At 41.0% G+C, this 27,488-nt stretch overlaps 1 protein-coding gene across 19 annotated transcripts in view; it reads left to right on the top strand.

Moving 5' to 3' along the window:
• The window catches only part of EIF4ENIF1 (eukaryotic translation initiation factor 4E nuclear import factor 1), a 48,025-nt gene that overhangs the window by 246 nt on the left and 20,291 nt on the right, over positions 1 to 27,488 (top strand). For 4 of the 19 annotated variants that reach the window (XM_072723277.1, XM_072723273.1, XM_072723270.1 and 1 more), the window contains exons 1-6: positions 21 to 189; positions 1,143 to 1,265; positions 14,815 to 14,888; positions 18,188 to 18,315; positions 22,207 to 22,493; positions 22,778 to 22,979. In XM_072723277.1, coding sequence (XP_072579378.1) covers positions 1,170 to 1,265; positions 14,815 to 14,888; positions 18,188 to 18,315; positions 22,207 to 22,493; positions 22,778 to 22,979 — 787 coding nt within the window. In that variant the 5' untranslated portion in view covers positions 21 to 189; positions 1,143 to 1,169. Of the gene's footprint in view, positions 1 to 20; positions 190 to 350; positions 744 to 1,142; positions 1,266 to 14,814; positions 14,889 to 18,187; positions 18,316 to 22,206; positions 22,494 to 22,777; positions 22,980 to 27,488 lie in introns of those variants that run through there. The other 15 variants (XM_072723271.1, XM_072723268.1, XM_072723278.1 and 12 more) reach the window with 11 other exon arrangements.

Below are 27,488 nucleotides of genomic sequence, written 5' to 3'. Positions count from 1 at the left end.
ATTAAGGGGGAGGGGGCCTCGGAGGAGGAGCGGAGGGCTGGGCCGCGGTTACGGCGGCTGAAGAGAGACAGTCCGAGCGGGTGGGGGGGCGAGAGCGAAGGCCGCGCGGAGCAGCCCTCGGACCGGCGCGGGCGGCGAGGAGGGGAGCGGCGGCCGAGCTGAAGGGCCGCCGAGCGGCGGAGGCACCGAGTAAGGGCCCGGCGGCGGCGGGAGCCGGGCGCCGCGCGCCCAGGGCACAGGGAGGGCAGGGGCGCGGGCGCGCTGCTCCCGGGGTCGCGTGCGTGAGCGCGAGCGCCGGGGCGCGCGCGGGGGGCGGGCAGGGGCGCGAGGCCGGCGGGGCGGCCGGCGGGCAGCAGGCGGGCCGGGGCTGGCGGGGCTGGCGGGGCCCGAGCCGCCGGGCCGGGCCGGGGCGGACGGCGGCGGGCCTGCGCCGGCTCCAGCTCGCAGCGGCCGGGCCGGGGGATTCGGCCTCCCCGCTCCCTCCGGCCCGCCTCGCCTCCGTGAGTACAGTCCCCGCCCTTCTTCCGAAGGAGGCCGCTGGGCCGGGGCCTGCGCGAGAGGCCGGTGGTTGGGGTCGCGGCCCGGGAAAGCCGAGTTTCAGAGCTGGATCCGGAGCTCGCCCCTTCTTTGCCACGGGCGCCCCTGACATGGCCACAGGTGCCGCCGGCTGGGTGAGGGGCGCTCGGGCCGCAGCCCCACTCCCTGGCCCCTGGATAACAAGGGGCAGCTGGCGCCGTCCATTGGCAAGTGACAGGCACTTTACCACAGTCCGACTTCCCGGATCCCCAACCCCAGCCGGTCTCCTACCTGCCCCCACTCAGGAAACTTCCCCACTACTGTCTGAACGTCCTCATAGGTGGCAGTGGCTAATTTTGGTTTCTTTTTGTCTTAAATCTGCTTAAAAGCTGTACCCTGATTCGAGTATCTTCCACTTATGCCTTCCTTACCCCTTTAATGCTTAGAGCACCCCAGCTAAGTACCAGTCGTTCTATTTCCAAATGGGTTCTGGTTTTGTTGAGTGAGGCTTTGTTTTTGTTTTTAAAAATAGTCCTTTTAAGAGAGAAGAGAGTCAGTGTTTTAAACGGTCAAGACTTCTGAAAACGTATTGTTCTCCATGACAGTTTCGCTGATTTATCTCCCAGGTGCAAAGAATTGTAGACCAAGGAACCATGGATAGGAGAAGTGTTGGTGAAACAGAAAACGGAGATGCTTTCCTTGACCTGAAGAAGCAACCAGCCTCCAAATCCCCCCATCGCTATACAAAAGTAAGTTTTGTTACTAATGGAATAGTGTTTCTTTATAGGTGGGGAGGTTAGTAACATTGTGTAGGTATTTCATTAGTATTATCTAGAGTGGGAGTCTCATCCTGACTATATAGACTAAATATTAACTAGATCTAGTAAAGCATTGCTTTGAATTTCTTTTTCTGCAAGTGTGAATATGCAGTTTAAACTAGAATTTGCTTCTAATTAGCTTTTGGGTGAAGGGAATATTGGCTCAGATGGCATTTGAATTTGTGGATCGGCATATGTTGACACACATGTTCTTTAGCACCTGTGTATGTTACTGACTTATATGCTATAGAATAAGATTTTCAGTTTTGGCATGCAGATAATTCAAGGTCTTCTATTTACAGAAGCTATTGCTTCAGTATCTTGTTGGTGCCTGAATGTTTCTGAAGGGGTTGACAGGACTCAGTGAGGTGTGAGTTCATTTCTTATTCCCTGAAATGATAGGCAGAGTACCAAAATGTGCTTGGGACTGTTGATGAGAAGAGTCATGTTCTAGTTGGTCCCATATCTCTGTTTCCTAAGTATGGACCCATTCAAGGGTTCTGATGTGGTTATTGTCCTTGATTTCCTAGAATAGTGACTGGGTAAAGTTTGAAGTCAGGTTTTGTTTGTGTACTAGTGCCACTGCTCGTACCTACTTGGTAAAGTATCCAGTGCTGTCAGAGGAGTATTCATTTTTAGCATTAAAAAAACGATAGCATTGTATTTATTCAGATTTGGCCTTTCCAAATGTAGTTTTTCCTCAAACCTGAGAGTGCTTGAATATGTTTCACAACTTCATTACCTAAAATGTTGACAGGTGAATTCTGAATGGAGAAAAGCTTATTAAATGAAGGGGAACTAATTTGAACTGCTCTCATAAACTTTTATGATTTCAACTCTCCTAGCACTTTTTGAATTAAAGTTGTTCCTAGTATTCTACTTGTAGAGTCCACACAGAGAGGCTTTCGTGTCACTTTCACACCGATCAGAGGGTAGCATGTATATGTCCTCTTTATATCCGTATTTAGGCTTACGTCATTTTGGGGGAAGATATTGGTGTCTCCTAGGCTAGAACTTATGTGTGTCTACAGTAAAGATTAAGAAGCTCAACATTGCCCATTTGATAGTCCATTCTCAGCATTTTGTCATACTCAGATAAATGTGCTTCAAAGAAATGATTAAGAAAAGCAATTTTTAGGTTGACAGTGGAGCTTAGATCTAATAGTCTTCTCTACCAAATTTAGTTGGAAATTCATTTACTGTCCACTCCATTAGAGAAGATTTAGTTAATGGCAGTGTTTAGGATCATGTTTAGGCAGTGTTTTGGGTGGTGCTTTTTTTCTTATATATGTGTTTCTCATGCTCTAGTAACGTGGTAACTTGAGGCAAACTAAGCCTTTCTCTTTGAAGAAAGCTTGAAGCCATTCTGTGTTCTGAGAATTGTAATAAATGGTCAGGTATTGCACAACTAGAATTATACTTCAGCCATCCTACTTCTTATCTCCAGTTTGAGATCAAACTATTAGAATAAATAAAGCATTTAGTAATGTTTCTGCCACTTCAAGTTCATGGGCTAGAAAGTTTAGAAGCAAGAGAAGGAAATTGTCCTCAGTAATTTTTATATATAACCGATGTGTTTTGTGAAAACTTGCAAACGTAGGATGTTTACTACAAGATCAAAAAACATATTCACCAGATGAGAGGGCTCCTTAACCTTTGACCTTTCTTAGTTTAGCATTCATTTGATTTATGAGATGACATTAATGGTCTGTTCAGAATTCTAGGGGTTTTTTCCACAAGGGTGGAGGAGTTCAGAAGTTTGGCCTAGTGCTTTTCAGGGTTACATATCACAGTCTCATGTGTGTTCTGACATTCTTTAGTCCAGCATTCTTCCTAAACATTGATATGTCTGGGGATCACCTATGAACCCTTGTAAAGTGTGAATTTTGGTTGTTAGGTCATGAGTGGGCTTCAAAATCCAGCTTTTTAGCCTGCTCCCAGGTGGTGCCCATACTGCTGGTCCTCTGACCATACTTTGAGTAGCAAGGCTTTAGTCTTCCTTGCAGAACAACATATGATCTTGATGTTGTCAAGCAACTCAGATGTGTAATTACTCCTTGGGGTTCAGTTGGTGTCCATTGTGTTTCTATGAATGTCTCAGGAAGTAAAGTTAGAGTCATGTTAGATATTTTCAGGCCTACCCCTAGGCCTCAGTGCTGGTTAATTGGGATGGTTATAAGTGGATTTATCATATGCACCTGTTATCCTGAGAGTCTTGAGCCCTTAATTTATAAGCCCACTCAGGCCCATTTTGCCAGGCCAGATTCCTAAGACCAAAAACTGTTTTGGTGGTACTTAAATGTGCCATTATAAAGTGGATTACGTTGAAGGACTTATGGAGGCTACAGAGTGAGATCTCACCTAAAAATCATGGATTAAAAATGTCTTGGGCAGCCTGGGTGGCTCAGCGGTTTAACGCTGCCTTTGGCCCAGGGTGTGATCCTGGAGACCTGGGATTGAGTCCCATGTCGGGGACTGCATGGAGCCTGCTTTCTCCCTCTGCCTTTGTGCCTCTTTCTCTCTGTCTCTCATGAATAAATAAATAAATCTTAAAAAAAAAAAAAAAAAAAAAAAAAAGTCTTTAGACAGTGGTTCTCAAAGAATGGTCCCTAAACTAGCATTTAGCACCACCTGGTACCCTGTTAGAAATATTAAATCTCAGGCCCCATTTCAGTGGTATTAGATCAGACTCTAGAGGTAGAGCCCAGCCATCCACATGTATTAAATCTTTCAGGGAATTCTGACTCTAATTCAGATTTGAGAGCCATTGGTTTAGAAAGCAAGATGAGATGGTCATGCTTATTAATGGGAAAACTTTGGGACCCATTAACTTACCTTCATCAGAGGTCCTTGTTATACCTATTCTTAAGGTGTAGCACCTACTGTTAATGATACCATCTTCTGCTTCAGATACAGAGTAGAAATGCTTTGGGCTGTTCCTCTATTCAGATCCACATTCTTCTTTGAATGGACAGACTGCTCTTAGAGTATACATTCTTGGTGCTGTTCCTCCTTTGCTCCTGTATCTTGCCACTAATTCCTTATTCAATGTTATTACCTGCCAGTTGAACAGGGTATAAAAGGAGACACTCATAACATTCAGTTTGATGCTGACCAGTGTTAATCATACATGTTAGATCTACCAGCTAAAAAGTTGGCATTGGATTATCTGAGTTTAATTTCATGTGCGCTTTTCATTGCCTTGACTAGTTATAAATTGGCACCATTTTAGTCATCAGTGTCTGTAGGGATCTTCAGAGGAGTCCACCCTGATCTGTAGCAGATGGGCAGTTAGTTACAGTGATACAGCCATGGTTATGTCTTTGCTTTACAACCATTAAAAAAATAGACAAGCACCTGAAGTGGATGGATTTAAGTAATTCTAGCCTTCTTGGAAAGAATCAGTTGCAGGCAGCCTCTGAGAAAAGAGGAAGTAGAATTTAAATCCTAGATTGAAGTCAGTAGTCAGATAGTCAGATTTAAGTATACAGAGATCTCATTTGGTAACTTATTTTTCAAAAATTGAGTTGAGAGGTAACCTCTAACAGGTGGCATTTCAGTGACATATTTTGCTACAAACTTCTTAAGTTAACATAAAGATGCATATTGGGAAGGGAGAATCATGGTAAGAAAAATCATTATACAGTATGATGTTTTAGCTGTTCAGAATACCTAGCTAACTGGAAGTTATTAGAGGGGGGGTTGGCTGGCAATACCATAGATAGTGTCTTCTAATTGCTGTTTCCTACCTGCTTCAATTTCAAGTCATCTTGAAAAGTTGGGATCCAGGGCTATTGCCCCCATGAGTATCCTCTCCTACTTGCTCATTGTGGGAACTTCTAGCTAGATAAGGAATCGGTCATTTTACAACTGGAACCTTTAACATAGAAATTTGTGGGTAGGACCGTTGATTCAGGAAAGGGTGCTATGAATGGAGGCTGGCATAAGGACAGCCTGCCCAAGCATGTGGCATTTTGATTCAGGATTCCCAGTAGTCCCACTGGACAAGGACAAACCCAACCCTGAGTGACAGGTGCAGGACACCTTCCCTTGTCCTCTCAAGAGGAGTAGTGAAGAGGAGAGGATAAGGGGCATGGAGACCCACTACTGCCTGGTTTAGGATCCCCTACTTTACCACTTACTCTGTGTGGCCTTCAGCCATATACTTAGCTTCTCTGATTCTCATCTTTTTCCTCTGTAGAATATGGGTGGAGTAGTATCTACTTCATAGGATTTTATCTTATTTAAAGGTCTTATTTGGGATCCCTGGGTGGCGCAGCGGTTTGGCGCCTGCCTTTGGCCCAGGGCGCGATCCTGGAGACCCGGGATCGAATCCCACGTCGGGCTCCAGGTGCATGGAGCCTGCTTCTCCCTCTGCCTGTGTCTCTGCCTCTCTCTCTATCTCTCTGTGACTATCATAAATAAATAAAAATTAAAAATAAATAAATAAATAAAGGTCTAATTGAGTGAGAACAAGCAGTAGGAAGGAGAGAGAGAGAGAAGCAGACTCCCTGCTGAGCAAGAAGCCTGATTTCAGGACCCAGAGATCATGACCTGAGCTGAAGGTAGACGCTTAACCAATTGAGCCACCCAGGCATCCCAACCTCATAGAATTTTTGTGGGGAATAAATGAGAAAATGCACATCAAGTGCTTAGAAAAGTGGCTGGCATACAATAAGTGCTGAAAACTGTTTATGATGTAGAAAGGATACAGCCTTCTTTAGATACCAACTTTAGATCAAGATATTTATTTTTTAAATGTCACAGTAACCATTTAGATTTTTATATGAAACTAGTGGGACACCCGAGTGGCTCAGTGGTTGAACGTCTGCCTTCGGCTCAGGGCCTGATCCCAGGATCCAGGATTGAGTCCCACGTCAGGCTCCCTGCAAGGAGACTGCTTTTCTCTCTGCCTGTGTCTCTGCCTCTCTCTCGTGTGTCTCATAAATAAATAAATAAATCTTTAAAAAAATAATAATAATATGAAACTAGAAAGCCCTATTGAATATATAATGCCACTACCCTGAAAATGGTTTTTCTAAATTTCCTTCTAGTGTTTACCTACTTAACATTTTATATTGTTTTTATCAGTTGTATAAACACATTTAAAAGCCAAAGTTTATTTTTATTGTGTTGGCCAGATCAACAGAGAAAACACTTTTTTTTCCCCCTGTTTCCATTTCCTTAGTTTCAGATCTTTTAATAGAAGAAAGTCTTTGCATCAAATCAGCCACTGATTCATGCTTAGATGAATCCAGGTGTGAAATTCTGCTTAACAGTTCTGCAGGATTGTTCAAATCCTGATCTTCCTATAAGAGCTGTTCTAAATGGTGCCCATAGCAACAAACATTAATGGGGGATGGTATAATGTATCCCATGTACTCTCTATGTTGTTAGTTCGCCATTGCATTGGCTATCATCTGAGGGTACCATTACCCTGTTGTGATCTATTTTTAACAGCTTTCTAATCCTTTCAGAAAAGTCATCTGACTCAGCAGAATGAATATCTGGTCAGTCAGCAACCATCCTAGAGCTTGATGACCAACCCCAATGCTACTGGGTGTGTGGAGGGTGGGGACTGGGATAGGAGGTCAAAGGCAGATGACCCAACCCAAACACTGCTTGAGGGACATTTGCCTTCTTTAGGAAGAGTCAGGCGCACGCACACACACACAGGTAAGGTACTAGGTCATTCCTAGAGTGCTTTGACTATTAACAATGAAATAAAGCTTTGGGTTTTTTACAAAACATCTGTGAATTTTTTAAAAGTTGAGCTTTTTACTCTTATGAATTGAATTCAACTTACAAAGGTAAAGAATATTTCCCTTTCATCTTATGTGAATGACTCATGTGAAATTCTTTTATAGTGTCAGAATGTCATCAGAATGCATAGCTGCTTCTCCATGGAATTTCTGCAACAGGAAACTGGATGTGGATTTTAACCACTGTTGTTTTGGGCTTATAGTCAGATTCATTTCCTTTCTACTTTAATACTAATCACTAAAAGTGGGTGTACATATTAGTAGGTCCCAAATAGATTGTTTTGGGAGCCTTGACAAATTTTAAGGAAGGCTGCTAAAACTAAGAAAATGTTTATACTTTTTTTGGCTGTGTTGCTCTTGGGCAATTAGTAGCTTATTCTTACCTAGTCAGGTTTTAAAACCTGTGCAAAAAATAAGGTTTCAGATATTAACTCTTTTCTTGTCAAGATGGTGATTGTAGTGAATTTTTTTTTACAATTAGTAAGTTCCTGTGGGTTCTTAAAACTCTACACAAGGGTAATCAATTCCGTTCTGGACTATTCATAGGGAAGGAGCATTCCCAGCTCAGTGGGCATGTTCCATGTATTTTGCCTTTAGCCAAAGTTGAAGGTTTTCTTTGAAAATATCCCAAAGGGGTGCTTTTTCAGGAATATTGCTTGCTTTTAAGTGCTCTTGATATGATGGCAAGTTCAGGAACACTTCTCTTGAGAGACTGGAGAGCCATGAGGCTGGGGCCAAGAGTAATCTGCATATGCTAGATACAGAGCCTGGCAACAGGAAATGTTTCAATAGCTATGAAAAGAGCAATTTTTGTATTAGCGCATAGTTTCTCTATTCCCCACTTATGTGGGGAAGCTTCTTAGCCTGGGATATCATCTTATGCAATTTCAGATATTGATGAAAGGTAACAGATTTAACTCTCTAAACCCCATGAAGAGGGCCTCTCATTGTCCCTAAATGTCCAAGTGGACTTTGGGCCACATTTCAGAAACATACATTTAAAACCCTGCTTCTTACCCTCTTTGGGGTCCATTGGAGATTTCTTGAAGGTATGAATACTCACTGCAGAAATGCACAAGTTTTTTGCATATGGTTTCGTTGAAGCCATGAAATTGGTTTAAGAAGCTCTGCTTTCAAGAACAGTAAGTATAGTTTTACCTAGATGTTTAAAGTTATTCCCAGGGATCCCTGGGTGGCTCAGTGGTTTAGAGCCTGCCTTCAGCCCAGGGCATGATCCTGGGGTCCTGGGATCGAGTCCCACATCAGGCTCCCTGCATGGAGCCTGCTTCTCCCCCTGCCTGTGTCTCTACCTCTCTCACTATCTCTCATGAATAAATAAATAAAATCTTTAAAAAAAAATAAAAAATAAAAATAAAGTTATTCCCAGCAGCTTTTACTATTCAAGAACTATTGTTTTCCCAGTTGTCAGTGTGTTACCAAAGAAAATGGCTCTTTATCCTCTACAAACAGGTGGGCTGTTTCAGCCATTAGCACTTCTTTGGCAGCACCATTTGTGCTGCTGGCATGGTTAATGCCAGTGTGTACAACTGGGTACCTCCTCTACCCTGTGCTTTTATAGGTCTGTTGTACAATCAATTGCTGGGATGTTTATTCATATCTACTATATGCCAAGCATATAAAGTCAACAAATAAAACAGGAATAATATGGGAGGGTAAAAAAAATAAAAACATTTTTACCAACTGAGCAACCCCTGTCTGAGGGTTGTTAGCATTCATCAATCTATGATTAGAGCAGTAAGTCTGTAAGAAAAATTAAATAAAATACTAACCTCTGGTAACAATACCTTATAGTTTACTTAAAAATAATTATTACAACAAAAAAAATTTTTTTTAAGATTTATTTATTTATGATAGAGACAGAGAGAGAGAGAGAGAGAGGCAGAGACACAGGCAGAAGGAGAAGCAGGCTCCATGCCGGGAGCCCAACGTGGGACTCGATCCCGGGACTCCAGGATCGCACCCTGGGCCAAAGGCAGGCACCAAACCGCTGAGCCACCCAGGGATCCCCAAAAAATAATTTTTATTAAGATATAGTTCATATAAAATTCGCCCCTTTAAGAGTGTACCATTCAGTGGTGGTCAGTAAATTTACGAAGTTATACAACCATTACTATTCTCTAATTCTAGAATATTTTCATCACCTCAAACTCTGTACCCATTAGTAGTCACTCCTGTTATCCCCTTTCCCCAGCCCCTGGCAGGGGGACTCCAGGGATTTACCTTTTCCAAACTTTGCGTTTAGAATCGTAGTGTACATGGCCTTTTTTGTCTGGCTTCTTTCACTTAACATCATGTTTTCAAGATTTGTATTATAGCATATATCAGTACTTTATTCCTTTTTGTTGCCAAATAATCTGTTGTATGGGTTTATCACATTTTGTTGATCAGTTGATGGGCATACAGGGTTCTTTTTTTTTTTTTTTTTTTTTTTTTTTTTGCTATTGTGAATAGTGCTGCTATGAGCATTTGTGTGGACTTAATTTTTTCAGTTCCTTTTGATGTATACCTAGGAATGGAATTGCTGGGTAATAGAGTAAACTGTGCTTAACTTTTTGAGAAATTGCCCGTTTTTCCACAGGAGCTATACTGTTTTACATTCCCATTAACAATGCACAAGGGTTCCAGTTTTCTCTACATCCTTGTCTATATTTGTTATTTTCCCCTTTTTTTATTTTTTTTTATTTTTTACTTTAAAGATTTTATTTATTCATGAGAGACAGAGAGAGAGAGGCAGAGACATAGGCAGGGGAAGCAGGTTCCATGCAGGAAGCCTACCTAATGTGGGGCTCGATCCCAGGATTCCAGGATCACACCCTGAGCCAAAGGCAGATGCTCAACCACTGAGCCACCCAGTCCCCCTTTTTTCTAATAGCCATCCTAGTACACATGAAGTGGCATCTCACTGTGGTTTTGACTTGTATTTCCTTAATGACTAATGATTTTGAATATCTTTGATGTGCTTGCTGGCCATTTTTGTGTACCTTCTTTGGAGAAAAATCTATTGAAATCTTTTACCTGTTTGTAAATTGGGTTGTTTGCTGTGTTTTTATTGAGTTGTACACGTTCTTTCCATATTCTAGACACCAGACCCTGATTTGTAAATATTTTTTCCTGTTCTGTGGGTTGCCTTTTCACTTTCTTGATAGTCACTTGAAGCACAAAAGTTCATAAACTTAAAAGTCCACTATATCTATTTTTTTTTTCGTTTGGTTGCTTATGCTTTTTCAGTGTCCCAGTTAAGAAACATTGCCTATTCTGAGGTCATGAACTTTTTACACCTGCATTTTCTTCTAGGAGTTTTATACTTAGAACTCTTATGTCTAGGTCTTTGAAATATTTCTAGTTCATTTTTGTATATAGTATGAGATAGAAGTAAACTTTATTTTTTTAGAACAGTGTGAGATTTGTAGAAAACATGGGAACATAGTAGAGTTTTCCCTATTAATAAGTGATATATGTTACAGTTGGTAGTGTTGATACATTGTTATTAACTAAAGTTCACATTTTATTCACCTGTCCTTAGTTTTTGCCTAGTGTTCTTTTTCTGTCCCAGGATCTCATTTGGGATTCCACATTAAATAGAATTGTCATTTCTCCTTAGTCTCCCCATTTCCCTTTTTGTAAGACTGTTAACCTTTGTGAAAATATTTTTTTTGATCCCCATGAATAGAAGAACATTTGGTCATCCGTGTTTTATGGCTATGTTAAAATGTTAGTCTTTTCCAGTTGACTCCGAAATAAAATTGTTAGATTCAGCAAACAGGTGTAGTAGTAATAGAAGACACCCATCACCTGGGCTCTCTATTATCTTTGGGAGTTAAAAGATTCAAACAAAGCCTTATTATTTAGTAACTTTTATATATTGAGAGTATACATACTTAAGGTTAAAATATGTTGCTCTTGGTTTAATAGTATAATAAGGTTTCTTCGTTTAATATTTGGATTTGAGGGTGGTAAGGAAAAGGGAATATGAAATAATCTTTGGTCTACGGCCTTACCACCCTGAATGCGCCCGATCTCGTCTGAAATAATCTTTGGGTTGCTTCTAATAGAAAATTGCTTTGCAGTATTTTTTCCTGTAGTGTATGTATAAATATTTCCTATATTACAAGGTCCTTCCTGTTTCTACTGGAATATGTTTTAAGCCTTCCTGTCCTCAGGATTTCTGTATTGTAATATTTACTATCGTTATAACTACTGTTGGTCCATCTACCCTCCCTCCACCCTGCACCGCTGACACTGTTTGTCCTGCAGATTTCACTGGACTCTCTTGACTGGTGATTTCTGGGTTGTAGGTCATTTGACAGTTTTTTGTTTTGTTTTCAGAATTTTGGGCAGTTTCTAGATACTTTCTTGTATTTGGAATTCTGTTTATCTCAGACTTCTAAATTTTTCTAGGTATTTCTTCCCAACTAAAAATGCATAATTCATAAATCCTTTAAAAATGCAGATGATAAAAAAAATGCAGATGATTGATATGCCTGTTTTGAAACTAAAATGTCATCTGGTCCTAGGGCATTTTGGTATCAGAGAGAAAATATTTATATCCTTCAAATGTCTAAAGACACTGAGTAAACTCATGGCATGCTTATGTGCAATGATTCCTGTAGGCTAAGAGTAAATCTATTCCTTTATATTTATACTAAGATATGGGAATAGAGTAGCATTCTGCTGTGAGGCCTGTGATGGGGGTATCAAACAGACACCACAGTCACATACTTTTATGTGCAGCAGTTGTAGCATTTTATGCACTAAAGAGTTGAGAATTGCCTTTTATACTTTATTATGAAATTGTTGAAATGTAAATAACAGGAGGCCATGGCTTTTTTTTTTTAATTAATTTTTATTGGTGTTCAATTTACCAACATACAGAAAAACACCCAATGCTCATCCCGTTAAGTGTCCACCTCAGTGCCCATCACCCATTCCCCTCCAACACCCGCCCTCCTCCCCCCTTCCACCACCCCTAGTTCATTTCCCCGAGTTAGGAGTCTTTATGTTCTGTCTCCCTTCCTGATATTTCCCAACATTTCTTCTCCCTTCCTTTATATTCCCTTTCACTATTATTTATATTCCCCAAATGAATGAGAACATACACTGTTTGTCCTTCTCCGATTGACTTATTTCACTCAGCATAATACCCTCCAGTTCCATCCACGTTGAAGCAAATGGTGGGTATTTGTCGTTTCTAATTGCTGAGTAATATTCCATTGTATACATAAACCACATCTTCTTTATCCATTCATCTTTCGATGGACACCGAGGCTCCTTCCACAGTTTGGCTATTGTGGCCATTGCTGATAGAAACATCGGGGTGCAGGTGTCCCGACGTTTCATTGCATCTGAATCTTTGGGGTAAATCCCCAACAGTGCAATTGCTGGGTCGTAGGGCAGGTCTATTTTTAACTCTTTGAGGAACCTCCACACAGTTTTCCAGAGTGGCTGCACCAGTTCACATTCCCACCAACAGTGTAAGAGGGTTCCCTTTTCTCCGCATCCTCTCCAACATTTGTTGTTTCCTGCCTTGTTAATTTTCCCCATTCTCACTGGTGTGAGGTGGTATCTCATTGTGGTTTTGATTTGTATTTCCCTGATGGCAAGTGATGCAGAGCATTTTCTCATGTGCATGTTGGCGGCCATGGCTTTTTGTGTCTATGCACATGTATGAGCTGATATGTGTAAACACATGTGTGTATATGTATATGCATGCATGGGTAATTGCATGTATTTCCCAGCTCTGCTCAAAGGACTGAGAAGCAGATGAAGATATCTAGTTCCCAGACTTTGGTTTCTGATATCATTCTTCACTTAAAGGAACTCCAATTTCTCCAAGAAATGGCTAACAGTAGGGCTAGGATGAGTAAGATAAGACAGAGTGAGGAAGTGCTTTTTAAAAAATGATAGGGCATGTCCAGAGGACACAGGAACCACCTTGAAGAGGCTTGCAATTTAAACCCCCAAATAATTAAGGATATGAATGAATTAGATGCCACTGGAAAAACTAGGAATCTGTGAGCCCATGTCAATAATAGGTAAATACATTGGGGGGAAATACATTGGTTTTCCCTCTCAGTGAAATGCCAACTGCTGACTAGTAAATGTGGAGAGAGAGACCTAGAATTGGGAAGTCAGGATTGTTTGGGGGCAAAATCCATCATTAGGTGCTAAATTCAGGGGAAATTTTGATGAAGATCCAGATATTTGTAGTCTCCCCACGGATCACACACTAATTGCAAGTAGGAAAGTAGTAACTGAACATCAGAGAAACTGGAGAACAACCTGACCATGTGGTCAAAATCAGCATCACTACTAAAAGCTAGATGGATGTCATCGATGTCCAGAGGTGATGCTTGGAGATGGACTCAACATCTCTGAGGTTAGTATTCCGTGGATGCTTAGCCTCAGTGTAGTCATGAGGAAACATTAAACTGCAAATGAATAATGTTCTCTAACCGGGGGGGGGGGGGGGGGGGGGGGGGGGAAGTAGGCTGTATCCTTTGAAATGTCAATGTACTAAAACATGAAAGAAATTGTAGAGATTGGGCAGCCCGGGTGGCTTAGCGATTTGGCGCCACCTTCAGCCCAGGGCGTGATCCTGGAGACCCGGGATCGAGTCCCGCATCGGGCTCCCTGCATGGAGCCTGCTTCTCCCTCTGCCTGTCTCTGCCTCTCTCTCTCTGTGTCTCTCATGAATAAATAAATAAAATCTTTAAAAAGAAAAAAAAAAGAAATTGTAGAGATTCCAGTTGTAGAAATATTCCAAAGAAATATGACAATATCTGATTCTAGACTGGATACTTTGTTGGAGGCTACAGCAATATAAAGGACATTGGGTCAGTTGACAAATTGGAATCTGGAGGGGTAGATTAGGATAGAAGTAATATTAGTAACTAATTTTATAAAACTAGTAGCCCTTCTCAACCAGGTTCTACAAAAGTAAGCCCTTATGCCCTAAGATATATGTTGTATGTAATGGATTTGCTTCTCTTCTGTGCATCTACACTGATACTGGCCAAGTATAATCCTTGGAAGAATGGAAAACTAGTCACTCAAATTATTTTCTGTAGAACTTAATTCTCTCATGAAATTGGACAAGAGACTATGAAAGAATACCCTCATTCTTGAGAAATAAGCACTGAAATATTTGGGGGTAAAGGACCATGACTTTTCACAATTTACTCTTCCTGTGGCTTTAGAAAAAAAAAAAAAGGGTATAGAGAGCCCAAATCCTGAAGTAAATGGGAGAAAATGTTAACAGGCAAATCAAAACAGGTAAATGGATATTTTTGGTGCTTTGTTTTCTTGCAACTTTACATTTAAAAATCTATCTGCTTGTAAATTGGCATCTATTGCATTTAAGAATATTAAGATTAACTGGAGGTTTTATTTAAGCCTGAAGCTTCTATACCTCGATGAGCATTCAGTGTTGTAGACTCTAACTACGCTATTGGATGGTAAGCAATTTATGGGAGAATTGTGTTTTAGCAAGAAAAAGTGATCACTATGAAGTTATTTCCCAATTCTGCCTGAGGTGCTTCTTGTAAGAATCAAAAATTCTGGACTAAGTCAAAGTATAAATAAATAAGAACCATGTAACATGCTTAAGATAGTCCAGTCATTACTGACAACAAATATAAGTTGAAAATATATGGCATGAGAAATATTTTTCAAAATTACCATTTGGTTTCTCTTTGTAGGAGGAGCTCTTGGATATAAAAGAACGCCCTCATTCCAAACAAAGACCATCATGCCTCTCTGAAAAATATGACAGGTATGGGGGCAGGGGGAGGGGTATGCTCCTTCTAGTCCAACTTCTTGTTACACCAAACTTGGTAATTTAGGAATTGTTTTGGAGCTTTTTGTTGGAATGATGAGTGGAGAGATTTCCGGGATAATGACTTTGGGCTCCTGCACAAATACATCACAGATAAACTGTGGACTAAGTAGCACGTTACTGCATTGTCTTCATCAGTTTTATTATTAATTAGCTTTTAAACTATTCAAAAAATTGAGCTTCATGGGACTCTAAGGACAACTAAACCAATTCCCTTTCAATGAACTGATGATGGAACTAAAGTTGGAAAATGAGTTGGGCGCAGCCCGGGTGGCTCAGCGGTTTAGCGCCACCTTCAGCCCAGGGCATGATCCTGGAGTCCCGGGATCGAGTCCCACGTCAGGCTCCCTGCATGGAGCCTGCTTCTCCCTCTGCCTGTGTCTCTGCCTTTCTCTCTTTCTCTGTGTCTCTCATGAATAAGTAAGTAAGTAAGTAAGTAAATAAATAAATAAATAAATAAATAAAATCTTAAAAAAAAAAAAAGAAAAGAAGTTGGTCAGAGGCACATAGTCAAAAAGGAGGATTAAGACTTGAACACAGGAGTCCCTTCAGGCACATAGTCAAAAACAGAGGAGTCCCTTCGGGGTCTCTGCTGGCGGTAGTAGTATTTGCACTGTTCTTTGGGGTTCCTTCAAGGGCCTGCCCTGCGTTGGCTGATCAGGAGGTTTCTGAGCCTTGTGGCATTACTCCACCCCACTCCCTACCCCTAGCCAAAAAACCCATTCAGCTATTCAGATTAGCTCTTTTGCATCTTGGGCTGCTTTATAAGAGGTTAGAAGGCTTTGTTTTGAGAAGAATAGAGCTAAATTATGGTCTGAAAATCTTTACAATAACCCTATATTGCACTCGTTATGGTCACCTTAAGACTTTAAGGTTATTTCTTAAATATCAAGGTAGATAGTTCATATGGCCCAAATTTTTAACATATAAAGTGTATTATATTTAATTTCTTAGCTGAATAGGACATACTATTTTTATTTGTATATCTTCTCTTCAAAAGGTTGCTAAGTCTCAATTCTTCACCACTTTCATTCCCCTGATGAAGATGGTATTTGAATAATGGCTGTTCCAGTTGGTTAGGATTTTTTCATGAGTCTCAGATAAGCTGGGAGTTTTTTGGTTATTTTTCATAAAACTGTCCATCTTTTTTATGCCTCAAGTTGAATTTTCTTGTTACAACTATTTCTTCTTAAAAAAAAAAAAAAACAACTATTTCTTCTTGGCATAAAATAAAATTTATTAGGGTACACATATCCACTTTTATTCTGAAATGGAGACATGCTATTAATAGTAATGAAAAATAAGAAAGAGGAAAGAGCTTCCCATCCCAGTATTTCTCTTCTCAGAATTAAAATTTGATTCTTAAATTCCAGGTAATCCTTACAACCACACCAGAAGATGGGTAATATCTCCTTTATTGTGAGGAGTTTGAGATTGAGAGGTTGACTCAGTTATTCAAGATATGTTTAGTCGGTAGGGATGCCTGGATGGCTCAGCGGTTCAGCATCTGTGTTTGGATCAGGGCATGGTCCCAGAGCCCCAGGGTCGAGTCCCGCATCGGGCTTCCTGCATGGAGCCTGCTTTTCCCTCTGCCTGTGTTGTGTCTCTATCTCTCTGTTTTTCATAAATAAATAAAATCCTAAAAAATGTTTAGTCAGTACCTGCTGCTTTGTGGCAAATACTGTGTCACATGCTATCAAATACTGCCTTAATGGAGCATTGGTCTGTGGAAGGATACAAATACTCAAGAGTTCATCATTACAGGCTGTGAAGGACAAGTACAGAGTACTCTAATAGTGTTTAGCACAGCCTGATCTGATCTGGGGGTTGTGAAGTCCTTTCAAAAGAAGAGTTCAAGGACTTAGCTTATTAACTTGTCCAGGATGTCCCTGGTGGTGACGGCAAAACTAGAATTCCATCTCAGATCTTCGGACTCTAGAACTTCTGCTCTGCGCACTCTGCCACCTTATCATTAGGGAGTAACAAAATAGAACCCGTATCACACATTTTTATGTTCTTGAGTGCTGTCTGTTCTGCCTGTGGGGAAAAACAGACTATGCATAGAAATTCTGGAAAAGTAAAACATCAAGCATTCCAGGAGCTACTTCAAGTGAGAGCTTTTTCTCCCTCCTGTATACTAATCTTCAGTCAACTGTTTTTTTTTTTTCTTCAGTAACCTAGCCAGTATTCATGGAGCATCTTCTTTATGTAGGACAGGCATGGTTACTATACTCCCCATGCACCCCAGGGTTTGTGGTCTCATGTTTCATTCATACACAAACCACAGACTCACCTTTGACTATTGGTGTTGTATGAAAAACAACAAAATATTATTGGATTAATACAGATCTTCCTCAGCATACGGTAGGGTATGTTCCAGTAAACCCATCATAAGTTGAAAATATTTAGTCAAAAATGCATTTAATACATCTGGCCTGTTGAACATCATAGCTTACCCTAGCTATCTTAAAAGTGCTCAGAACACTTAGACTAGCCTACTGTTGGGCAAAATCACCCTAACACAAAGCCTATTTTATAATACAGTGTTGAATATCTTATAACTTACTGAATACTGTATTGAAAGTAAAACACAGAATAGTTGGGTACAGAATGGTGTGGTTTACCCTTGTGTTTTCAGTGGCCGATTGGGAGCTATAGCTCACAGCCATTGTGCAGCATCACGAGAGGTTATTGTATCAGATGTTGGTAGCCTGGGAAAAGATCAAACTTTCAAAATTCAAAGCACATTTTCTTTTCTTTTTTTTTTTTTTTTTAAGATTTATTTATTTATGATAGAGGCAAAGACACAGGAGGAGGGAGAAGTAGGCTCCATGCCGGGAGCCCGACGTGGGACTCGATCCCAGGACTCCAGGATCGTGCCCTGGGCCAAAGGCAGGCGCTAAACCGCTGAGCCACCCAGGGATCCCCCAAAGCACATTTTCAAAAACAAAAAAACAAAATACGGTTTCTACTGACTGTGTACCTTTGCAAGGTAGAACCGTCTTGAGTTAAACCACTGTACGTCAGGGACTGTCTGTAGCTTTTTGTTTTCATCTTAAAAGAACTAACCATTCTGATGGCAACCACAAGTGTTATATTGGAAAGTGGTTTCCATAACTTACTACCTAAAGAAATTTAGGAAAAAAATAAAAATAAAAATAAAGAAATTTAGGAATTAGACCACGTATGTAGTTCCTGGGTGCAAGTGCTAACTTTTGGTACCTTTTGATTTGTAGTGATGGTGTCTGGGACCCTGAAAAGTGGCATGCCTCTCTCTACCCAGCTTCAGGGCGGAACTCGCCAGTGGAAAGTCTGAAGAAAGAGTTGGATGCAGAGCGGCCTTCTCTTGTGCGCAGGATAGCAGGTGAGAGGTAGAAGTTGGGGCAGCGGTTTTAGAGAGCAAAGTCAAGTCGGAGACCAGTTTTGGAATTGCAGATTTCTTTGCCACTGGTTTCGTTCTTCGCTGAGAGTTTTATCAGAGAAATGACATTCAGAGAAAATGTCATTATCAGGAAACTGATTTATCAACCTGCTATGTAGAGAAACATCAGCTTTCCTCTATAGAGCAGTGGCAAGTAGATTGCATTAGACTGTATGCTTTGGAATTAAAAGTAGTGCTGTCCCTCATTGATAGCGGAAACGGAGTAAGAATATGATAAGGGAGCATGGTAGTGAGCATAAGGCTGTGCTAGAAATCCAGTTATGCTTAGTCTCATCTGTGAAACTAGTTCTCTGGTATAAATCTAACAATTCTTGGGCAGCCCCGGTGACTCAGCGGTTTACCTCCGCCTTCGGCCCAGGGCATGATCCTGGAGACCCGGGATCGAGTCCCACGTCGGGCTCCCTGCAGGGAGCCTGTTTCTCCCTCTGCCTGTGTCTCTGCCTCCCTCTCTCTCTCTCTCTCTCTCTCTCTCTCTCTCTCTCTCTCTCTGCCTGTGTCTCTGTGCGCCTCTCTCTCTCTCTCTCTCTGCCTCTCATGAATAAATAAAAAATCTTTAAAAATAAATAAATAACAATTCTTAATAGTGGATTATGGTCTGAATACATGGTTTGGATATGGTTTGAAACTGGGCTAAAATTTGGTTTTCCATACTTTTACCCATTTCAGCCAGAAAAGAGGGGTGCCTCGGTGGCTCAGTCAGTTGTCTGCCTTCAGCTCAGGTCATAATGCCAGGGTCCTGGGATTGAGCCTCACATCAGGCTCTCTGCTCAGCTGGGAGCCTGCTTCTCCCTCTCCCTTTGCTTCTCTGCCCACTTAACTTGTGTGTGCCCATGTGTGCTGTCTTCCTCTCTCTGTGTCAAGTAAAAATCTTAAAAAAAAAAAAAAAAAAGAGAGAGAGAGAGAGATACAGAAATGTGAAGTGGAGGACTAGCAGTATAGAAGTTAGTCAAGGAACTTATTGCAAGAACTTTTTTTGAGATAAGAGGAAAACCCATTATAAAACAAATTTGGAACTGGGCAAAGAAGATAGGTGTGACTCTAGTTTGAGATAGAAGATCCTTCTATACAATCTTACAGTACACTTAGTACAGTGATATCCCTCGAGCAGAGAATTTATTTTAGAATCATTAAAGATGTGCACAGAGATTTTATTAAATGATGAAAACTAGTAAGCAAACTCAATGTCTAGGGGTAGAAATGGGTTACGTAGACTTTGGTATGTCCAAATGTAGAAATATTAAGTTGTTCAGCTGTAAATTAAGAACTCGCCCATACTGTGTCTTGTTTTTGGAAAACATGGAGACATGGTGTGAAAATTCTGGAAAAGTACATACCATTTTAGTTACTGTTTCTGGTGAAAAGTTTGAAGGAGTTTTCTCACTTGGACTTCAGTTTTCTGGTTTTTCTAGGAAAGATTTTTGTGTGGTGACAGGTTTGATTTTCTCATATCTTTATTGAAGTATAATTGACAATAGACTGCACATAATGTGTACCATTTGATGTTTTGATAGATGTATACACCTCTGAAACCATTACCATGATCAAAGTAATAAGCTTTTCCATCACCCCCAAAAGTTCCCTGGTACCTCTGAATCCCTCTTCATACTCCCCCCCCCACCCCCACATACACACACCCATTTGCCGGCAGGCAAGCACTGATTTGCCTTCTATCGCTACAAATTAGTTTACATTTACTAGAATTCAGTATAAGTGGAATCCTACAGTGTGCACCCTTTGGGTGGCTTCTTTCACTCAGTAGTTTTAAGATTTGGTCATGATGTTGGTTGTATAAATAGTTCCTTTTTATTGCCTAGTAGTAGTCCGTTTTATGAATTTGCCATGGGTTATCCATGTATCCTGTTAATGGACATTTGGGTTGTTTCTAGCTTTTTTTTTTTTTTAATTTTTATTTATTTATGATAGTCACAGAGAGAGAGAGAGAAAGAGAGAGAGGCAGAGACACAGGCAGAGGGAGAAGCAGGCTCCATGCACCGGGAGCCCGACGTGGGACTCGATCCCGGGTCTCCAGGATCGCGCCCTGGGCCAAAGGCAGGTGCTAAACCGCTGCACCACCCAGGGATCCCTGTTTCTAGCTTTTGACTATTAACCGAAACTACTATGAACATTCATGTATAAGTCTCTATATGGGCGTATACTTTCTTTTCTCTTGAGTTAATACCTAAGGGTAGAATGGCTGAGTCCTATAGTAAATGTATGTTTAACATTTTGAGAAACTGCCAAGCTGTTTTCCAACATGGTTATACCACTTTACATTTCCACCAGCAATGTATGAACAATGTATGAAGGTTCACTCATTCTGCATCCTTGTCACCACTTGGAATGATCAGTCTTTGAGATTTTAGCCAGTCTATTAGATGTGTAATAGTATCATGGTTTAATTTGCATTTCCCTAATGGCTAATAATGTTGAGTATCTTTTTTTATGCCTATTTGCCATCCATATATCCTCTAGTCTCTGTTCAAAGCATTTGTCCACTTTTTATTTTTGTTAAAAAGATTTTATTTATTCAAGAGAGACACAGAAAGGCAGAGACATAGCAGAGGGAGAAGCAGGCTTCCCATGGGGAGCTTGATCAATCCCATGATTCCGGGATCACAACCTAAGCCAAATGCAGATGCTCAACCGTTGAGCCAACCAAGTGTCCCTGTCCATTTTTTAATCTGATTGTGTTTTTAATTTTGAAGAGTTTTTATATGTACCTGATACAGGTCCTTCCTTTATCAGATATACTTTGAAATATTTTCTTCCAGTCTATGGCTTGTTTTTGCATTCTTAGAAGAGTATCTTTCAGGGGCACCTGGGTGCTCAGTCATTTAAGCATCTGCCTATGGCTCAGGTCATGAATGATCTCAGGGTACAAGGATGGAGCCCTGCATGACATTCCCTGCTCAGCAGAGTCTGCTTCTCTTTCTCCCTCTACTATTTCCCTTCTTTATGCATGCACGTGCACGCGCTTGCTCTGTTTCTGTCTCTCTCTCTCTCTCTGTCTCTCTCTCTGTCAGATAAAATCCTTGAAAGATCTTATTTTGCTTTTAAAGAACAGAAGTTTTAAATTTTGATCAAGCCCAGTTTTTCATTTAATAGATTGTGGTCATGGTGTTGTGCCTAAGAAAACTCTGCTTAACCCAGTGACACAAAGATTTCCTCCTTTATTTTCTTCTAGAAGTTTTATATCATTTAGATCTATGATCTATTTTGCATTTTGTATGTGGTACCAGGTATCAATTCAAGTTCTTTTTTTTTTTTTTTAAGATTTTATTTATTTATTCATGAGAGACACAGAGAGGCGGAGGGTAATCAAGCTCCTTGTGGGGAGCCTGATGTGTGGGACTCAATCCCAGGACCCCAGGATCACAACCTGAGCCAAAGGCAGACACTCAAACACTGAGCCACCCAGGCACTCCTCAAGTTCATTTTCTTACATGTGGATATCCACTTGTTAAATACCATTTTTTGAAGAAACACTTCAGCTTTTTAGGTAGTTATTTTTTCCAAATACACCAACTATAATTGGCAAATTATTTTTCTAGTAATTATGTAGATAAGGCCTTAGTCAAAAATAAAGGGATTATGGAGACCAATCATGGAAAAATCATTTATTATGAAGTACATTTATTGCTCCAGAGAGAAAAAGCAAAAGACTCAGTCTTACTTAAATATGCACATTATTCTGTACCTGTTTCAGTGGTGACTCTTCCAAAACCCTCATCACCACTAATCATGGACATACTACCAAGAAAGGAAAAGTACCCTGCTGGTTTGCTTAACTTTCTCTTTCTGGTGTTTTTCCAGATCCACGAGAGCGCGTGAAAGAAGATGACTTAGATGTTGTTCTCAGCCCACAAAGACGAAGCTTTGGAGGGGGCTGCCACGTGACGGCTGCTGTTAGTTCCCGGCACTCAGGAAGCCCGTTGGAAAAAGAAAATGATGGGCTTCGCCTGCTTGGCGGACGAAGGATTGGCAGTGGGAGGATAATCTCTGCTCGGACCTTTGAGAAGGATCACCGTCTTAGTGATAAGGAGCTGCGGGACTTAAGAGACAGAGACCGAGAGAGGGACTATAAGGACAAGCGATTCAGGGTTTGTCTTCTAGATCTTTTCACCCCACATGTGCTTAGGGACTTCATATGCACTTCATTTCTAGCAGGTTATTTTGAGATGCCAGATGAACACAGCCCATTCTTAAGCCAGATAAAGAGGCTCAGAGTGCTGGGGGCAGGGAGGGGCTCCATGTCTGCAGCATAGTATCTGCAGTATCAATCGCAGTATCAATTGACCATTACCTAACACATCAAGACCTTAACTCAGGTCGAAACGCCTTAAGTAGAACCTGTTTTTTTATCTTGCATTGTGTACTTTTCCAGAGGGAGTTTGGGGATAGTAAGCGTGTCTTTGGTGAGCGAAGAAGAAATGATTCCTACACAGAAGAAGAACCAGAATGGTTCTCAGCTGGACCCACAAGTCAATCTGAAACCATTGAGCTGACTGGCTTTGATGATAAGATACTGGAAGAAGATCACAAGGGGAGAAAGAGAACAAGGCGAAGGACGGCCTCCGTGAAGGAAGGTAAGCAAAAACTTTGAGAGGGAAGCTTACTCTTCTAAAATGAGATGTGCTTATAATTGTCTTAATTATGCACTTAGGAATAACTGTACCAATTGCTAGGAAGTGTCAGGTGAATTTACTAGGTGTGTATTACATCCTCAACTTGTTCTGCCTGCAGTGCTAAACAGAGAAGTCTCACGTTGCCCTGTAAGAGCACTGTGTACACAAAAGGGTTCCCTAGACATCAGAAAAGTGGTAGAAATAGTGAAGGAGTCTCATTAATTGAGAACTGGGCACAGTGCTAAGTGTTTTGGCTGTATAATCCTTCTAACAGCCCTGTGAGGCAGGTACTTTGGTTGAGTGAATGGAGACGCAAGAGGCTTGAGGGACTTGTCTGTGGACACTGAGGAAGTAATTAGTCAAGTTGGGAGTTGAACAAGTCCTTTTGTACTTCAGAGCCCACCTTCTTCACCGTGGTTTTAGACCTTCCTACATGTGTTGTTTGTGACTTGGCTTCTAGACTCCGTTAGCTATGAGATGTGGTGGGATATCTCCTTATCAAACTGAAAAAGCCAGAGCTACTATGTGAGAGGTGCCTGATACAGAGCTGGGGGCCCACTACTCATTTTCAGGGCAGTAGCCTGGCTTTAGGGTGGCCAGTCTTGGGCTGATGATCCTGAGAAGTGGTAGTGAAGAGCCAGGCTGGCTAGCGTGAGTTTGAGTATTGGAGTTCTGCTTACCAAATGTATAATCTTTGCTAAAACTCTTGATAGGGGGCTTGGTTCTTTGTAAGGTGAAGATAGTGTCTACTTCATAATTTCAAGGGTTACTCTTAGCATTAAAGTTCAGATGTGAACATGAGAGCTTAGTTTCTTGTGGGCACTTCTTGAGTAAATTCTAGTTCTCTTCAGCTTTCAGATTTAGTTGGAAAACACCTTTTGGCTGATACTAGTCAACAAAAGTAGAAAACTGTTTTAATATAAGTGTTTAATCAGTGCCACCTTAAAATTATGAGGCTAAAATATATTTAAGCAGAAAGTGAGCTAGTGGAATTTATTTAGGGAAAAGAGAGAAATCACTTGCTTTTTTTTTTTTTTTTTTCTTTTCTTTTAGTATCTTTAAGACACAATAGACATCATCATTATCTTTATGCTGTTACACATTGTTCCCTGGGGTGGTGCAGAAGAGTGATGGGTAACTTGCGAGATATTTCTCTTAAATAGCATTTGAGACATGCCTTTGTGTCATTCTCAGGCTAAAGCAGTACCAGCCAAGCATTAGTCTTTCACATAATGATAAAGATAAGGCTGCTGCTGGGTATGTGAGGGAAAAGCACATGTTTTTCTCAACTGAGGTGTAATCTAAATTTCACCCATTCATATTATATCAACAAGTGGATGAGCCAAATGGTGTGATAATGTCCCCTCCTTATCTTATACACACAGAGACAGACCTGGAAAGAGGGGACAACCTAAGACCCTGTCACATGGATTTCATGGCAGAGTCTCAAGTGAAATCCAGGGGCCCTAGCTCACTCACCCCAATAGTTAATTGCAGACAGTCCACAGGCTGTTTTAGCTAGTGTATTTAGGATAAACCAGTATCCCATTATTTCATCTTGGCTACAAGAATGAAAGGGAGGGGGGGATGAGTGCCTTTTAGTCCATTTTTGTATCTGTATTCTAACTTCCAATGGATTTTTTTTTTTTTTTTTTAAGAGCGAGTGGGGCCAGGACAAGGGGCAGAGTCAGAGAATCTCAAGTAGACACCCCGCCAAGCATGGAGCCCAACTCAGGGCTTGATCTCACAACCCCAAGATCATGACCTAAGCCAAAATCAAAGCATTAGACGCTTAACCTACTGAACTACCCAAGCACCCCTCTGTGGAATTTTTTTATGTAGCCATTCTCTGCAGGTACATCCTAGTGCTGAGAGTATAGCAGTAAACAAAGCAAACCTATTCCTTTCCTGTATGATTTTAAGACCGATGTGTAATGAACTACTCACTCTACATGGGGCCCAGTGCTAGGTGATGTATAAATGGTAATAAAACAATTTGAATATGCACTAACACATGTAACCAGGGGAAAAAAAGAAGTCAGAAATGGTTAAAACCCTCCATTGATTGAAAAGAACATTTTAGGAGTGCCTAGGTGGCTCAGTCAGTTAAGTGTCTGACTCTTGACTTTTGGCTGAGGTCATAATCTCAGGGTTGTGAAATCATGCCCTGTGTTGGGCATGGAGCCTGCTTAACATTCTCTCTCTCCCTTTGCCCCTCCTTGCACAGCTTGCATGTTTTCGGTCTTTAAAAAAAAAAAAAAAATTGTGTTCTCTCTAATGAAGGTATGTGGGCCTTCTGAACATGATAAACTTCCCCTTAGTTCTCTTTCCTGGGTCTCTGCCTTTTGAGTGTATTATCATAAATGGCCAGTTGTGTTTGTCTGCCAGTACACATCCCTACCAACTTAGACCCATTCTCAGTTGACAGGCCCCCATCTGCTTTCCAGAGCTTGACAGTGGCATAAAATTGCATATAGAACACTGCTACACCTTGCAAAAGCTATTTATCTGTTGAGATGTTCCACATCAACACAAAATAAGAGGAATAGAAGATATATTAAAGTTTCTTTTGCAAATGTATGAGCCAAATACAGACCCTCATTTCCACCCTTCATTCTTAAGTTGGGACCCAAAACTGCAGCAAAATGTTCCTCATTAGTCTAAGGTAGGCAGGCAGCTTCTGCCAGGTAAAGTGGGTCAGGGAGAAACAGTGTTCGAGTGGACAAGAATACACACTGGGCATTGATCAGGCTATTGAAATGTTCATTTTTCCAGGACTCTGTTTCTTTGTAAAGTGAGGCTACTATCTCCACGAAAGCAGTCATTTTAGTTTAAATGTCAGTCTTTACTCAGCCATTAGAAATGACAAATACCCATCATTTGCTTCAACGTGGATGGAACTGGAGGGTATTATGCTGAGTGAAATAAGTCAATCGGAGAAGGACAAACATTATATGTTCTCATTCATTTGGGGAATATAAATAATAGTGAAAAGGAATAGAAGGGAAGGGAGAAGAAATGGGTAGTAAATATCAGAAAGGGAGACAGAACATAAAGACTCCTAACTCTGGGAAACGAACTAGGGGTGGTGGAAGGGGAGGGGAGGGTGGGGGGTGGGGGTGAATGGGTGACAGGCACTGAGGGGGGCACTTGACAGGATGAGCACTGGGTGTTATTCTGTATGTTGGCAAATTGAACACCAATAAAAAATTTATTATTTAAAAAATAAATAAATAAAAATAAATGTCAGTCTTTAAGGAATAGTATCTGCTTCTATTTGGCAGTAAGCATGTGCTAACCCAATGGAGAGACTGCTGATTGCCTTGTCTGTGGCTTACAAAGTTTGTCTTACTGGTTGCCCTAGGCTCCAGAAGGCTCAGGGTAGTTAAGTGGCAGCTGCCCCTGTGGAGGAATGGTGCTGCCTTAATACACACGGCATGGTGTAGAACGGTATCGATGCCATCTTAGGGTTGAAGTTTCTGCCATTTGGCTGGTATTGAGACCAGCCCTTTAGTCCTAGTCTCCTGTTTTGCTGTCTAGCTTTTGAAGCATTACTAGAATGAAAGCAACTGATAGCATTTAGCATCTCTTGGTCTGATTAATAACGAGACTGAGGTAACTACTGGGGACTTTTAAGAAGGGATGGGCCCGGGAGATGGCAATCCTTCCCTTCCCTCCCCTCTGCCACCACGAAGGTCTTTCATATCTGTTGTAGATCTTGAAACTACAGGCCGCTCTTACATAGATGGTTTTGCAGGGTGAGACTTTGGGAGTTCTGTTCTTCAAATCAAAAAGTCTAGTATCTTGCAGTGCATTTATTTGAAAGAAAAACATTTTTTATCCCAAGGATTTTGCCTTTTGCCCATATTCCTGATAAAACGAAGATCTTAGATTCCCTAAATGTTAACACTTGGTAGCTTCACTTACACCCTACCTTCATATCCTAACAGTAACTGTGAATGATACTTGGTTTTAAATTTACCAGGCACTACAGAGTAAAACAAAACTGATTAGAGCAGATTACCTGTCTTCAGAGAGACAACGTACTCTGAGAGACAACATAAAGGTTATAAAGAAGGCAGTGATTAATTTTTCTGGGCATGGTAAAAACGAATAGGCAGGTCAGGTTTCCCAGAAGCTTTGCCTTGAAGTATGAGCTACAGCCAACCTAAAGGCAAGTGAAAATTGCCCTCATGCTAGATTTCACATGAATACCTTAGATTGCCAAACCCTGATTGAGATTGATAATGCAGATACACAGATGAAGGCAAGGGCAAATTAATTTGGTTCCATTTTTACGCAGTAAGAAACTTGCAGAAACTATCTTTAAAAAAAAAAAATCCCATTAGAAAAAGAATGTGCATCATCTTTCTTGCACTGTGCTGGCATTCTGGCTTGTTATTAAGGCTTTTTTCCTCCCCTAGCCATAGGAAAGGAATCGTGCTGTTGCATGCTGTATTGGCACACGAG

This window comes from Vulpes vulpes, chromosome 10 (assembly GCF_048418805.1).
Source record: "Vulpes vulpes isolate BD-2025 chromosome 10, VulVul3, whole genome shotgun sequence".
NCBI lineage: Eukaryota > Metazoa > Chordata > Mammalia > Carnivora > Canidae > Vulpes > Vulpes vulpes.
This window is presented reverse-complemented; position numbering and strand designations above follow the sequence as displayed.